Source organism: Talpa occidentalis, unplaced genomic scaffold, assembly GCF_014898055.3.
Source record: "Talpa occidentalis isolate TD23 unplaced genomic scaffold, MPIMG_talOcc4v2.1 talOcc4.5, whole genome shotgun sequence".
Lineage (NCBI taxonomy): Eukaryota > Metazoa > Chordata > Mammalia > Eulipotyphla > Talpidae > Talpa > Talpa occidentalis.
Genome location: NW_023604861.1, coordinates 136,682,809 through 136,698,051, shown reverse-complemented (window position 1 = coordinate 136,698,051; position 15,243 = coordinate 136,682,809). Strand labels below are relative to the sequence as shown.

General features: G+C 58.6%; 1 protein-coding gene across 1 annotated transcript; it reads left to right on the top strand.

The window, feature by feature from the left end:
- Positions 1-277: 277 nt before the first annotated feature.
- On the top strand, positions 278-11,622 carry RRM2 (ribonucleotide reductase regulatory subunit M2). The gene is made up of 11 exons (XM_037526908.2): positions 278-380; positions 6,144-6,322; positions 6,399-6,483; positions 6,954-7,087; positions 7,229-7,345; positions 7,936-8,069; positions 8,917-9,011; positions 9,128-9,261; positions 10,381-10,485; positions 10,577-10,690; positions 10,768-11,622. The coding sequence occupies exons 1-11, from the start codon at positions 278-280 to the stop codon at positions 10,918-10,920; spliced, it is 1,353 nt and encodes a 450-aa protein (XP_037382805.1). The 3' UTR covers positions 10,921-11,622.
- The last annotated feature ends 3,621 nt before the right edge of the window (positions 11,623-15,243 follow it).

Genomic DNA, 15,243 nt, shown 5'->3' with positions numbered 1-15,243 from the left:
CCTGTCCAGGTGAGGCTGGAGCTGGCCAAGTCCCTCTGCGCAGAAAATTCTTCATTGAGATCCAAGCTTCAGGTGTGTCCATCCTCCCGGAAGAATCAGGAACGTGGGCTGGCACCCGCGTTGTTGTGGGTGACACCCAAGTCAAAAACCCCATCTGCCTGTCCTGGGGGCTCCCTGTGGAACTATTTCCTGGCCACTTCTGGGTGAGATACACAGAAGCTAGTAGCAGATTTTCCTCAATTAATGATGGGGTTCTTTCCTGACAAGCCCACGGGAAATGGAAGCCAGCGTGTTGAAACTGGGGAAGCCTCTGCAGGGCAGCACAGGCCGTGGTTTTGCTTTCACACCATCGGGCAGTGGAAAACGTAAGCAGAACCATCGTAAGTGGGGTCCGGTTGCACAAAGTTTTCACTTAAGTGGGTGGAAGCAAAGCGGGGGTCTGTGGGAGATGTAGGGTCTGCTGCCCTCCTGATGGCTCTGTCTCTGTCTGAATCAGGCAATAATTAATTTACTGTCAATACGAAAACTGTATTGTAGTATTCTCAAGTTTTTGTTGTTGTTTTAAACAAAAGCTGTTACCCTTGGAATAATGCAGAGGTGAATTTCAAGGAAGTCATGCTTATTAAATCGGACAAGGCGGGCCTTGGGAACTCAGCTCCTCCCGCACTCCTGTGCTCTTTGGGCCACGGCTGTGCTTGAACCCGGCCCAATGCAAGGCCATGTTTGCCCCATGTTGGCAAGGGCCGTCTCTGTGGGTTCTCTGAGGTGCTTCCCTGCACACTTGGGATCCTCAGCTCGGGTCCCCACCCACTACCCCAGAGGCTTCTCCTTTGTTGCTGGCAAGAATCAGGGTGTAGGTCAGAGGTTCAGGAGTGAAAGAATTCACCAGACACAGTGGACAACAGAAAAGGTGTATTTATTGAAATACAGGGGGCACCGAGAGAGGGTCTCGAGACTCCTCTTTATCCCCAGGATCAGTGATTGGCTAGAGCCTCTGGCGTTGGCATGTCCTGACTCGTGACCTGGATTATTGGTTTAATGGCCTGGTTTCTCCCCGGGCAGCCCCATCACTCCTCTATCCAGTCAAGCCGCCCAACTTGCCTGCTGGGCAAGGAGTGGAGCTTCGTCGTTTCTAACCTGCGTAATGATGCCACGGCAGCCTTCCTTCCGCTCTCCTTGACGTGGCCAGTCTGGGCCCACCTCGCTACACCGGGCCCACCTGACCACACAGTAACCGAGGCGGCTCCCACAGCCCAGTGCGCGCCACAGAGCACGGAGGAGGCTCCCACACTGCGGCCCGGGGCGTGGAGAAGGCATCTCGGTGCCGCCCTGACCAGGCACCTCCTCGGGCAGCCGGCTTGCAGGGAGGAGGCGGGCATGAGACCAGCTTCACACACAGCAGCCGCGGGGGACGGAAGCGTCCACTGCAGCAGGAATGGGGCACCGCTGAGGCGCGCGGCCTGACCCCTCTTCCTAATGAGTTAAGTTCCCACGCCGGCTGTGTGGGGCGGGAGGCCTTTCTGCCTGTGCGGAGCGTCCAGCAGGCCTGCGCTGGCGAGAGAGCCGGAACAGCGACGCTGGGGCCCGGGTCAACCAGAAAGCTGGACATGAACTGCAGCAGGAGAGTGAGAAAAACACGAGTGGGCTAGACTGGCCGCGGGGGCGGGGGGCGGCTGGGCTTTGCTCCGGGCTTGAAATATCCGGCCCATTTAACCTGACAAAAACCTGTGAGGGTGACATGGTCCTCACTGCTTTCTCAGGAAAGCAACAGGCTCGGAAATGCCAACGACCTGCCCAGGCCACCCCATAAAGGAGAATCACGCTGGAGTCCAGACCCGACCCGGCATGGTGTCTTGTGCCCGCTCCCCTGGCGCCCGCGCCCCTGGCACCCACTCCCGCTCTTGATCTCGCTTCCAGGAAGTGAGTCATCGAGTACATGAAGGATCCATTTACCTGGTTTTTGTTTCTTCTCCTCCTAAAGTTATTATTTAGCTAAAACGTGGGGGTGGTAATCCCAGGCCCGGGGGTTTTCTCTCTCTGCTCAGGCTGACTTTGCCCTTCCCTGCTCCTCCCAGCCCGCCTGGCTCACTGATGATAGGATTTGAATCCTGCTTGCGAAGTTGCTCCCTGCCTACCAGATCAGAGTATCAGTCAAGCCGACGGCCCTCCCACCACACACTCCTTGTCCAGGGAAGGAAGCGAGTAAAAAATTATCCCCTGGCCTGAAAAATCATGACCTTACATTCTTATTTATTTTTCTCTTTTAAGCCAACCCACGGGAAATCTTCCTCAGACACAGCTTTGGGGGATATGGCGGGCCTGACCTGAAAGCAGGAAGACTAGAGCTGGCTGCCAGGAAAGGCCCTGGGAGGAGGGGGTGCTAGGGTAAGCTAAGGGGGAGGGGAGAGCTCAAGGGGGAGGTGTGTGGAGAGTGAGGCCCCCCACCCCCACTGCTGGCAGGTTTTAGGGGTGGGGTGGGAGTGGGGGTGGTGCCTGTGCTGTGGTTCATGGGCAGAGGGAGGCTGAACCAGTCCCACCCTCCACCCACCTGGTCTGTGCAGTTCTACCCTGGACAGGGAGGTGCTCCATCTTCCACTCTCCTGGGGGTTCTGGGGGGATGCATGTTTCCCAGCAGAGGACTCCTGAAGGTTTAAAAGGGGAGTGTCCACTTCAGAAAGAAGAGGGAGGTGCCTGGAGTCACACCTGGTGTAGCCCCCAGTTTTGAGGGTTGACCTTGCTTCCTAGAGGTTGGAAACAGAAGTCCAAGGAGGGCAGGGGAGAGGCTGCAGGAAGGAACTCTCCACGGACTGCGCTACGTTGCCAGTGGCTAGGACTCCTGCTTTCAGAGGAAGGACCAACGTCCACCCCATGCCCCAGCATGAGTGGCTCAGGAAACACTGTCAAGTGGAATATGTGAAACACGAAAGGATTCAAGACTCAGCTCACAGGAGGTGCCAGAGCCCGGAAGTTCAGAGGCAGGAAGCAGATGGGCGGCTCTCTGCTGGGGGGGGTGGGGGGGCTAACATTGACCAGTGTGGTGGGTTTCAGCAGGGGTGATGCGAGCTCCCCTGAGGTGGATGGTGCAGATGGCTGCACACCATGTGAGTGGACTTAATGCCTCGGAAGGGTTCAAATCGTCAACTTTAGCTTATGTCTATTTTACCACAAAAAAAGAAATGAAATCTAATAGTCTTTCAATTTCGCTCCCAGCTCACTATAAACACGGGGTAGAAAAAGGAGTCAAATGACACGAGGGGGGCACAACCAGGCAAGTGCAGAATGGGGAAGTTGTGCAACATGTAGAAGTGGGACGTTCTACAAAGAAACTGGCTTGAACTTTTAAAACGTCAACCTGGGGGGTGTCCCTGGTGGCGCAAGGGGTTAAGCACCGGCCCATGAAGCAATCCGTACTATGAAGCTGTCCGCAGCCTCTGCAGCACGATTTCGATCCCCAGCCAGGGAGCTACCCACAGGGCGCAGCAGACCTCTCCTGTCTCCCCGCTGCTCCCCTCAGCAGTGCATTTCAGTGGATCCACCTGTTCTGCTCCCCACTCTGCCTCTGGTGGATCCTCTCACCCCCTGCACCTCTGGCCTGCCCCCCACTTCTTGTATGCATAAATAAATAAATCTTAAAAAAAAATTTGTAATGACATATACCAATGATATATGTTTTTAAAAAAAGTCACCCTGGGATGTGTGGGGAAGCGGGGTCGGAGCTCATGAAGAGGTAACCAAGGCCACCATCTTAGGTCAAAAAGCCCCGCCTGGAGCAGAGACGGGCACTGCGGGAGACACGCGTGAGTCCCCTGGGAGCCCGTGACCGCGCTCCCCTGAGCTGCCCGGGCCTTCCCTTCGGGGTGAACGCGGCCGCTGGTTGGGAGGGGCTGATCTTCGGGGCTACTGAAGGGGCTTAGGCCGCGGGCGCGGGCAGCCCGCTTTCCAGAGAAACCAGGAGCCTCGGCCCCCCTGGAGCAGGCAAGGCAAACACAGGGAGCGGAGACCCACAGGCGGCCGGCCCCGCGGAGTTCTTTCCTTTTCTGTGTGTCGGAAACACTCGGGGAAACCGGGCGGCTCGGGGGGTGTGGCCTCGGGGGAGCCCCGGGCCCCGCCAGCCCCTCCGCAGGGCGGGCGCCCGAGCACGGCCCTGGGCCGGGCCCGCCGTCCCGCCGCCGGCCTCCGCGGGCGCCCCTGGGCGGCCCCGGCGCGGGTCTGGGGGCCGATCCGCCCCGCTTCCGGCGCCGGGGGCCGCGGGGGCTCCAGCGCGGGCGCGGGGGCGGCGGCCCCCCTCGGTGACCGGCGGCCCGGCCGGGGGCGGCGGGGGTGCCGGGGCCGCAGCCCGTCCCGGCGGCCGCCCCGGAGAGCCGGGCAGCCGTTTGCCGCCGCCTTGCGCGGCCCGGGCGGGGGGGGGGTGTTCCCGCGGCGGCGGGGCGCTGCGGGGCGCCCGGTGACCCGCGGAGGTGCTGCTCCGGCGGCCGCGGAGCGCGCGACTCCCAGGGAAGCCGCCGGGGGCCGCGCAGGGGGCGCGGGGGGGCGGGGGCCGGGGGGCGGGGCCGGCTCCGCCGACCGCGAACCGTCACCCCGCCCGCCCCGCGGCGCGCGGCCGGGTTTGTCCGCCCTGCTGCGGGGCTGCGCCGAGCCCGGGCCGAGAACCAGCGCTTCTCCAGAGGCGGCCGCCCGCTCGCGACCCGGCGCCCCGCCCGCAGCCGCCCGCGCCTGAGGGGAAACGCCAAGCAAAAGCGGACTGTTCCCCAAAGCACGTCCCGTCCGCACCCCAAGCTTCCCAGCCTCCCCTCGGGCTATAGCCCCGAAGTATCAAGTGAACGCCCAGGCCTGCGGCCATTTTCTGAGCTTTTTCTCAGGGATTCCGGCCCAAGTTTACAATTTTTTTTTTTTTTAAAAAAGATGTATTTTAGGGCCTCCCTGGTGGCGCAGCGGTTGAGCGCTGGGTTGCGAAGCTGCCCGCAGCCTCTGCAGCGCTGGTTCGATCCCCGGCTGCTCCCGGCCACCAGAGGAGGGTCCCACATGGCGCGCAGACCCCTCCTGCCGCCCGCTGCTCCCCTCAGCAGTGTCCTTCGGTCCTTCTGCCTGCTCTGCTCCCCGCTCTGGCTCTGGTGAATTCTCTCGCCCTCCCGCGCTTCTGACTGTCCCCAGTGCTTGTATAAATAAATAAATAAATCTTAAAAAAAAAAAAAAAAGATGTATTTTATACCAGAGCTGGGGTACCGGTGAGAGGCGCGGGAGGTGAGAGGACGCCCCAGGGCCAGAGCGGGCAGCAGAGCCCGCAGGCTGACGAAACCCACTGCCGGGGGAGCAGCAGGGAGTCAGGCGGGGGCTGCCGCGCCGTGTGGGTCGCTCCCTGGCCGGCCGGGAATCGAACCCGCGCTGCGGGGGCTGCGGACGGCTTCACGGCGCTGCGCTCAACCCGCCGCCACCCGGGAGGCCCCAAGTTTACAATCTTTAAAGCTCTGTTGACGCGGAGGCCGCTGCGGGGCCCCACTTGTCCCTGGGAGGTTCAGGGGCTGCGCGCGGCAAAGGGCCTCGGCCTGTCATTTTCATCAGAGCGGGCCCCACGGGCTGTGTCCTCCGTGACCCGTCCCGCTCGGGGGGCAGAGGCGTCTCCCCGAGGCGGGCAGCGGGTCCGCGCGGGCGCTGCGGGGGCCCGGCCCAGGGCCCTAAGGACCGGGGTGCGCGCGGCCGCCGGGCCCTCCCCCACATCTGCCCGCTGCCGGGGCCCCGCCCCCCACGCCGCGTACCGCAGGCCGCCCCAGGAGCTTCGCGTGCGGCGCCAGGCAGGGGCGCCGACCTGCCCCCAGAACAAGGAGGGGCGCCCCGCGGGCTGGCGGGGTGCAGGGCCCCGAGGGCGGGGTCCCGACTCATTCACCCTCAAGCGGCCCGCGCGCCAAAGCCCGCGAGGCTGCGGTCCCGGCGGGGGGCGCGGGCGGGGGGCGCGGGCCGGGGGGCGCGGGCAGAGGGGGCGCGGGCAGAGGGGCGGGGACGGCCCCTCCCGGCCCCACAGCGCGGGCCGCGAGGGGCGGGGGGCGCGGCGCCGACGCCCCGGTTTCGCATCGCGCGTCGGCGCGGCGCAGCCAATGGGGAGACGCGCTTGACGCTGCTCGGCCCAAAAGCGCGCGGGCCTTAAATAGGGAGCCGCGCCGCGCCGAGCGCCTTCGCCTCCCGCCGCCCGCCGCCTCTCCTCAGCCGCCGCCGCCATGTCGTCCGCGGCCGCCGCGCTGACGCGCACGCCCCTCGCGCCCCGGCCCGGCGCCCGCAGCCGAAGGGCTCGCCGCGGAAGGGGCTCGGCCCGGCCGACAAGGAGAACACGGTGAGGCCCGCGCCGGGGCCGGGGGGCGCCCGGGGTCCTGGCGGCGGCCCGGCCCCTCACGCCCGTCTCCCCGCAGCCCCCGGCCGTCGGCGCGACCCGCATCCTCGCCAGCAAGACCGCGAGGAGGATCTTCCCGGAGCCCGCGGAGCAGGTGGGAGCCGGCGGGGCGCTGGGCCCGGCGTCGGGCTGCCCGCCCCGCCCCCGCGCTTTCCCGCCACCGCGCGGCCCCCGCCCCGGCCCCCCCCGCGCGCGCCCTTTGTGCAGCCCTGGGTGTCGCCGCGGCGCTCACGGAGACCGAGGGGGCGGGACGGGCAGAGCGGCCGACCTTCTCCGCCGAGGGGCGCCGCGCCGCCGGGTCGCCCCCGGCCGGGGCTCGGAGCGTGGACAGGCCGCCGAGCAAGCCCTCGGGGCCCGGGCGGCCGGGCCGGACCCTCAGCCCAGCCTCCCGCAGCCTCCTGCCGCCCGCGGCACCCGCGGGAATGAAGGCCCCGCCGGCCATTCTCGGGGTTTTGAGGCGTCCCCGCGCGCGCGCAGCCCCCTCCCGGCCGGTCCCCGGCGCCCCCGCCGGTCCCCGGCGCCCCCCGGCGCTCAGCCGCCGCGCTCTTCCCCTCCCCGCCGGCAGCAGACCAAGCGCCGGCGCCCAGCCGCGAGACGGAGCCGCTCCTGAAGGAAAACCCGCGCAGGTTCGTCGTCTTCCCCATCCAGTACCACGACATCTGGCAGATGTACAAGAAGGCGGAGGCCTCCTTCTGGACGGCCGAGGAGGTAACCCGCGCGCCCGGCGCCCCCAGCCCCGCGGGGCTGTGACCCTGACGTCGGAAATGCGTTGTTGTCTCCCCCTTTCATTCTCCTGGGGGTGTGGGGATGTCCTGCCTGCCTGACTCCCCTGTGAATGTCTGACCCCAGGTGGACCTTTCCAAGGACATTCAGCACTGGGAAACGCTGAAGCCCAGCGAGAGGCATTTTATATCCCACGTGCTGGCGTTCTTTGCAGCCAGTGATGGCATTGTCAATGAAAACTTGGTAGGTACCCCCCAAAAATTCTGCTTCCATTCATTTCAGGATTCTGTTTTTATAGTGGGTCTTTGTAATGGATTAGGAAAGGAAGCATCAGTAATCACATGTTCGCAGAAAGTCTATGAAATAGGGGGCCGCGGTGTCCTGACCTGTAAGCTGGTGCATGAGAGGACATGTCCAGCTTTACCCCAGAGCAGTGCCGACTTGAACCTGAGGAAAGGCCAAAAGGAGTGAAGCAATAGTAACCACCAGCAGCTGCTGTGGTGATTTTTTTTTTTTTTTTTTTTTTTAGGATTTATTTATGCATACAAGAACCAGGAGACAGGCCAGAGGTGGGGGCAGGGGGCAGTGAGAGGATTCACCAGAGACAGAGTGGGGAGCGGAACAAGCAGATCTATTGAAATCCACTGCTGAGGGGAGTAGCAGGGAACCAGGAGAGGACTGCTGCTCCTTGTGGGTAGCTCCCTAGCTGGCCAGGGGTCGAACTGCTGCAGAGGCTGTGGGTAGCTTCATAGTGCTATGCTTGACCCCTTGCACCACCAGGGAGGCCCTGCTGTGGTGATTTTACTCAGGTTGAACTTTGTTTTTTCCATTAGGTGGAGCGCTTTAGCCAAGAAGTTCAGATTACTGAAGCCCGCTGTTTCTATGGCTTCCAGATTGCCATGGAAAACATACATTCTGAAATGTACAGTCTCCTCATTGACACTTACATTAAAGATTCCGAACAAAGGTGAGTGTTGGGTGTGCCAGCGTGTTTAGGACTCCCGAGCTGTCACTTTATTTCTAGTTTGGAATACATACAGGCTTTCCAGGGCCATGTCTGCCTGGAGGAAGAGGCCCAATTCATCCTGGCCACTCACCTGGAAACAGTGGTGAGGGTCTGCCATTTCTGAGAGGTGAAGTGTATATGGTTGACTATCCAGTAAAGCCTTTTGAATAAATGTCTCTGGAGGCTGTGCATGAGAAATTCAAACCTTGGACTGACTATTACTCCTGAGGCCGGGGCAGGGCAGAGAGTGCACCCAGGGTGTAACCTGCCTCAAGGAGCTTGAGGCCTCGAGCCTGAGTGGGAGGAACTGCACTGTAGTGGCAGCTGAACGTGAGATTCATTGGCAGAGGGTGTTTGATGGAACTGACATTACTATTTAGTAGTAGAGGATGATAGAGGAGGAATAAAGGTCGCTTAGGGCTTGTTTTACATTATAAAGGTTGACTGGACAGGATGGGAAAGTGACAAGTCCCTGCTACTTTCATGAACCACATAAGATTCTTAGGTCTGGGACAAGCCCCAATACAGCGGCCCCCGCGTAGAGCCTAGGCGTGGATCCTGGAGGCTTGTGTAGATAACTGACCTCGGCTCAAGGACAAATCTCCCAGTGACTCTGTACCTCTCAAGTTTTTCCCCTTAGTTAATGGGGCAGGACTGTATCTAGATTTGTGTCAAGGTTAAGATTTTGAAAAACACTGGCGGGAAAGCAAACCAGTAAAAAGCTTTTCCATTTGAGTCCCAGTTTGGCCTGGGTCCCAGAGCTCTTTAGACAGTCCTGAACGTAACTGCTGCGCCCTCTGCCTGCCAGGGAGCACCTCTTCAACGCCATTGAGACGATGCCATGTGTGAAGAAGAAGGCGGACTGGGCCTTGCGTTGGATTGGGGACAAGGAGGCCACCTACGGTGAGGAGACTTGGCTCTGCTTACACCCAAGCTTCATGTTCTAAATGATGCCGCTGGCTTGCCGGCTCTTGTCGGAATATGGAGTTACCGGAGATATTTTGGTGTCTGTTAACTAGGAGAACGGGTTGTGGCCTTCGCGGCAGTGGAAGGAATCTTCTTCTCTGGTTCTTTTGCGGCGATTTTCTGGCTCAAGAAACGAGGGTTGATGCCTGGCCTCACATTTTCCAATGAACTTATTAGCAGAGATGAGGTGAGTCGCTCAAAGAACAGGTTACTCTGCACCCCGAACACCCTACACGCTTGTATTCACTGGAAGAAACCCGAGATACTGGGTCTCCGTGTGAATTCCATATGTGGCAGAGTGAAAATACTTGACATGGGTTGCTAGAATTACTTTATTCTCAGTGTTACACATCTGTACCTATGGATTGCCCTTAGTGGTCATGGGTGTTGTGCCTTTTTTTTTTTTTAAATTTATTTATGCATTCCAGAGCTGGGGTACAGGCCAGAGATGCGATGGGTGAAAGGATTCACTAGAGATGGAGTGAGGAGAATAGGCAGATCTACTGAAATCCACTGCTGAGGGGAGCATCAGGGAGACAGGAGAGGTCCACTGCGCCCTGTGGGTAGCTCCCTGGTCGAGGATCGAACTCATGCTACAGTGGCTGGCGATAGCTTTACAGTGCTGACGCTTAACCCCTCGTGCCACCAGGGAGGCCCCATGGGTGTTGTGCTTTGACTTGGTATTCTGTGTGATCTTCTGTACTTCAAAGGAGTTGTAGCACCTGGTGGAGTGCGAATCCATCTGTGTACGTCTTTAATGCACTCACATTATACCACACAAAGGAAGGTGAAGGTCCCTGGGGTGCCCTGATGTTTTAGCTTAAGTTACATTGAAAGGAAGAGAGCACGACTCCCTCCTTCCTCCCCGTTTGCAGCCCAGAGGGCAGATCAAGCGCAGTTGAGCTCCCCTCATTAGGAAGATGTTCTTTCTTGTACGGGGCCATCAGGACTGCTCTCAGCACTAAGCTACTTGAAATCGCACTACTGATTCCCTGGGCTTGAGGATGTAATCCTAAAAACTTCACTAGCCTAGTTACTGAATTTTGCTTTTCCTGCTGGGAACAGTGGCCAGTTCAGAGCTCCCTGCCTCATCCTTTGACACCACACAGCACAGGCCGGGCCTGCTGTGTGGACCAGGTGGCTGCATCGAAGGCCTTAGATGGCCCTGAGCCCGCCTGATGACCTGGCATGGCACGGTTGTGGCCGAGCCAGACAGACGGCAGAGTGCAGAAAAAGGCCATCCCCTCCCACCTCTAGGACCGGGGCCTTGCCGTTTCATTAGTGACCTTAAAACGTCTTTCTCCAGGGCTTACATTGTGACTTTGCCTGCCTGATGTTCAAACATCTGCTGCACAAGCCTTCGGAGCGTAGGGTGGAAGAAATAATTACCGACGCTGTGAGGATAGAGCAGGTGGGTGGCACGGGAGTCTCGTGCTGGCGGGGAGGGGGCAGAAGGGAACTTGGGCACGCAGTCTCACCCAGAGACCGTGCTCTGGCCCTAGGAGTTCCTCACCCAGGCCCTGCCCGTGAACCTCATTGGCATGAACTGCGATTTAATGAAGAAGTACATTGAGTTCGTGGCCGACAGACTGATGCTGGAGCTGGGCTTTAGCAAGGTAAAGTGTTGTTTGTGTCCCTCGGTTTCTTTTGAGACTGGTGTTCCGTATTTATATTTTCCTGTGAACCTTTTCAGATTTTCAGAGTAGAAAATCCATTTGACTTTATGGAGAATATTTCACTGGAAGGAAAAACCAACTTCTTCGAAAAGAGGGTAGGCGAGTATCAAAGGATGGGAGTGATGTCAAGTTCCACAGAGAACTCATTCACCCTTGATGCTGACTTCTGACGCCTAAAGAAACTGTACAGGGCCTTGCTTTTGGTGCAGCGGATTGAGCGCCGCATGGGAGATACCCACATGGTGCGGCAGAACTCTGTCTCGCCTGCTGTTCCCTTCAGCAGTCTATTTAAAACAAAAAATATAAAAATATTTTTAAAAAAAATAGGGCCTTCCCTCGTGGCACAGGCGGTTGAGCACCACGCTCTAAAGCTGTCCCCAAGCTCTGCAGCGCCGGTTTGCTCGATCCCGGCCAGCGGCGAGGGCCCCACATGGCGTGGCAGACCTCTTCTTTCACGCCCGCTGGTCCTCTCAATGTATTTCGTTACTCTGCCTGTTCTGTTCCCCATTGTGTCTCCAGTGAATCCTCTCACCCTCCCGCGGCTATGGCCTGTACCCTGTTCCTCTATGAATAAATCTTTTTTAAAAAAAATACGTAGTGATGTAAACCAACATTACCTCGGTAAAAATATTTAAAAAAGGAACCTCCCTGGTGGCACAGGGTATTAAGACACAACCTATGAAGCTGTCTGCAGTCACTGTAGCACAAGTTCAATCCCCAGCCAGGGAGCTACCCACATGGTGCAGCAGACCTTTCCTGACTTGCCCTCTGCTCCCCACACTCTGGTGAGTTTTCTCACCCCCCCTCCCCCGCCTTTACCCCAGCTCTTGCATGCATAAATAAATATTAAAAAAAAAACTACAGATATGTCCATTTTTCAAATTTATGTCATATGAAACGTGTTTTAAAAGATTGTTAACCTGAGGTAAGTCCAGATTATGTGGCCTTACACCACATAGCGCAAAACAGATATGGCCTTGGGCCTCCCCGGTGGCGCAGCAGTTGAGCGCTGGGTTGCGAAGCTGCCCGCGGCCTCTGCCCCGGCTGCTCCCCGGCCACTGGAGGAGGGTCCCACATGGCGCGCAGACCTCTCCTGCCGCCCGCTGCTCCCCTCAGCAGTGTACTTCGGTCCTTCTGCCTGCTCTGCTCCCCGCTCTGGCTCTGGTGAATTCTGACTGTACCCAGTGCATGTATAAATAAATAAATCTTTGGGGGGGGGCCAAAAAACAAATATGGCCTTGTTGCGTTGTGGCTGCAGGTGGGGGTTGGAAGCAGACTGGGACTCCTACCGACCCTGGCCTGTGAGATTTCACCTCTGCTCACTCAGCTTCCTAATCTGCTTGAAATGTGTTAGACCCTATGTATCTTTTTTTTTTTTTAATTTATGCATATAAGAACTGGTGTTTCTTAATCTTCCCTTAGAAGGACACTAGTCCCCTGGGGTTAGGCCCACCCACGGGACCTCAGTCAGAATCACCTACTTGAAATTCTGTCTTCAAATAAGTCATTTTGAAGTGAGGGAGGATGGATGTTCCGTCTATGGATTTGGGGGAGACTTCAACCCCTGAGCTGGTTAGCTATTCTGGAGATTAAACGCCACACACTTAGGACTAAGCCAGTTATATTCAAGAAATGCCAGCCTGGTCTCCCTGTGTGTGGCTAATTACGTGTCCGTGTGGTGGAAATAGCCCCACTGAGTGTCTCGCCCATTCCACCGTCAGTGATGCTGCTGGTGGCGCTGGATAAGCCCTGGTGGCTCTGGATGAGCCCGGGGGGGGGGGGGGGCAGGAAGTCCCTCCATGCTGAGAGTGTGCCAGCCGGGGTGCCCTCCCCAGAGAGTCGGTTAAACATTACCAGCATACCACTGCCGCGGGGCACTCACCTAGGACAGGTCAGCCTGGGCACTGAGCCGCATGGGGATGCCAGGCCTGGGGAGCTGGGGGAGATTTCACAGATGAGGGAGTATCCAGTGGCGTCTTGGTGCCAGGGAAGGAAGGGTGACATGGGTTTGTAAAGCCCCAGAGCAGGAGTAGTTGGGGGTGGAGGCAGGGGGCACTTGGTGGAGGAGGAAGAGTTGGGAAGGGAGGCGGGGCAGGACTGGGATGCCATGCCAGGACCTTCTACTTGATCTGGTGGTAACTGGAGGTGAAGGAGGACTTGGTGCCAGAGTGGGTGGGCCTGGAGCTGTGTGTAGGGTCCCTGCTGACAGGGGGGGCTTGTGGTTCGTGCCTGTGGGGTGTGTGGGTGCACACTAGGGACTCCGTCCACATCTGCTGCAGGTGAGTGGTTCTCTGGTGCTCATGGATGGCTGAATCACCTTCATTCTGAAAATATTTTTTTTTTAAGATTTATTGATTGATTGATTTATACATACATACATACAAGCACTGGGTGCAGTCAGAAGCGCGGGAGGGTGAGAGAATTCACCAGAGCCAGAGCGGGGAGCAGAGCAGGCAGAAGGACCGAAGGACACTGCTGAGGGGAGCAGTGGGCGGCAGGAGAGGTCTGCGAGCCATGTGGGACCCTCCTCCGGTGGCCGGGGAGCAGCCGGGGATTGAACCGGCTGCAGAGGCTGCGGGCAGCTTTGCAACCCAGCGCTCAACCGCTGCGCCACCGGGGAGGCCCTGAACATATTTTTTATTGATGTAACAGCTGGGGTACAGGCCAGAGGCTTGGGAGGGTGGAAGGATTCACCAGAGACAGAGTGGGGAGCAGGACAGGCTGACTGAAACACACTGCTGAGGGGAGCAGCGGGGAGTCAGGAGAGGTCTGCTGCGCCATGTGGGTAGCTCCCTGGCCTGGGATCAAACTCATGCTGTAGTGGCTGCAGATAAGTGTCATAGGTTGTGTCTTAACCCCTGCACCACCAGGGAGGCCCCCTTCTGAAAATCTTAACAGGACTCAGCCTTCCCTCTCCGGTTAGAGCTGAGACTGGAAATAGTCTGAAAGGGAAGGTCTGCAGGGGCACCCTAACCGGGTTTGTACAATAAGTGCTAATGGGAAGGTTAGGGAGCAATTCAGAGAACTGCCGACAGCACAAGGTACATAGAGCAGGCTGTGCAGCACGCTGTGGAGGAGGCAAAGGCCTGTGACTGCGTGGAGGGAGAACCTGCTGGCTGGCCTGGCCCCTGGAGAGCACTGCATTTAAGATCATAGCATCCAAGGCCACACCGAGGAGGGTGTGATCAGAGTGAGGAAGTGAGAGCAGGAGGAGTACGCCGCCCACCCCCCATATCCATGTTCTTGTGCTCTGCTGCAGGTGCCAGGAGATGGTGAAGAATAAAGCAGGTGAAGCCCAGGCCCTGGTGGGGAAATTGGAAAACCAACCCGCAGAGGACAGCGCTGGGTCAGGAGGTGACAGGGCTGAAGAAACAAGGGATGGGGGAGGGGAGCAGGGCAGGAGTGTCTTCCCTCTTTGGGGTGGGGCTGAAGAGCCAGAGCGGGAAGTGGACAACAGGTTGATGGGAGAAAGTAGAAGGGCCAGTTCTGGCAGCCACAGGGCCAGCGCAAAGCCCTGCAGGAGGAAATTCTTGCTTGTTTTCTGTGGCCAGAGAGAGGGGGGATGAGGCAGATGGGGGGGAGGGGTTGTGTGTGTGGTGAGTCTCTAGGGGCCTTGTCTGCCCAGGTAAGCTGACTTAGACCTGAGGCATCTGGGAGGGGGTGGGGTGGGGGCACCAAACGGGAGGGAGGAGCACGTGGGGCCGTGGTGTTGGGTCAGGGCGCGATGGCGTGGGAGAATGGGGGCCGCACCTGAGCGGAGACTCCGGATACTGTCCAGAAATCAGCAGTGACATAAGAAGAAAAGATACTTGATCTACTTAAAAATAGACCCCATTCTGAGGGGGTGCCCTTCCCGTGTGCCAGGTGTCAGTGGCATGGACCTGCGTCCGCAGGGGACGTGCTCAGACAGGGCCACCCATCCAGGTAAGAGGCGATGGCCGTGGGGAGGGAACAGCTTCTGCCTGCATATTTTTTTTTTCAGTTGTTATTTATTTGACGGAAGACTTTCGAGTTTAATAAAGGCATCGCAACCACTGCTGCAACATTAACTCAGAGTATTTTCACTGAGCACCAAATGGAATGATTCTCAGTCTCTTCACCAAGAACCTCTTTATTATTTGAAAGGTGAATCCATTGTTTAGGTTTTTAATCTGAAGCTGCCCCTCAAAACTTCCAGGTCGCTCTGACGAGCAGGTTAGCCAGCGCTGTAATGCGAATGAACAGTTTTCCAGCGTTTCCTTCAGCATGTGCGTTCTGACGGCAGGCCTCCCCGCCTCCAGATGACGTGGCTTGCACACACGCTCCCTCAGGAAGCCGGCGCCCTGGGAGTGTGGCAGAGTCGGAGGCCTCAGGGAACAGGATTTAGTCGGGTGGAGCTGTGCCTGCAAGGCTGGAGAAGACAGCCTTGGGTCAAGGGTCGAGGGGTGCCACCTGGTAAGAGCCTGAGTTACCAGAGAGAGGAGACCCTCGGGGAGAGGAGACCCTCAGGGGTG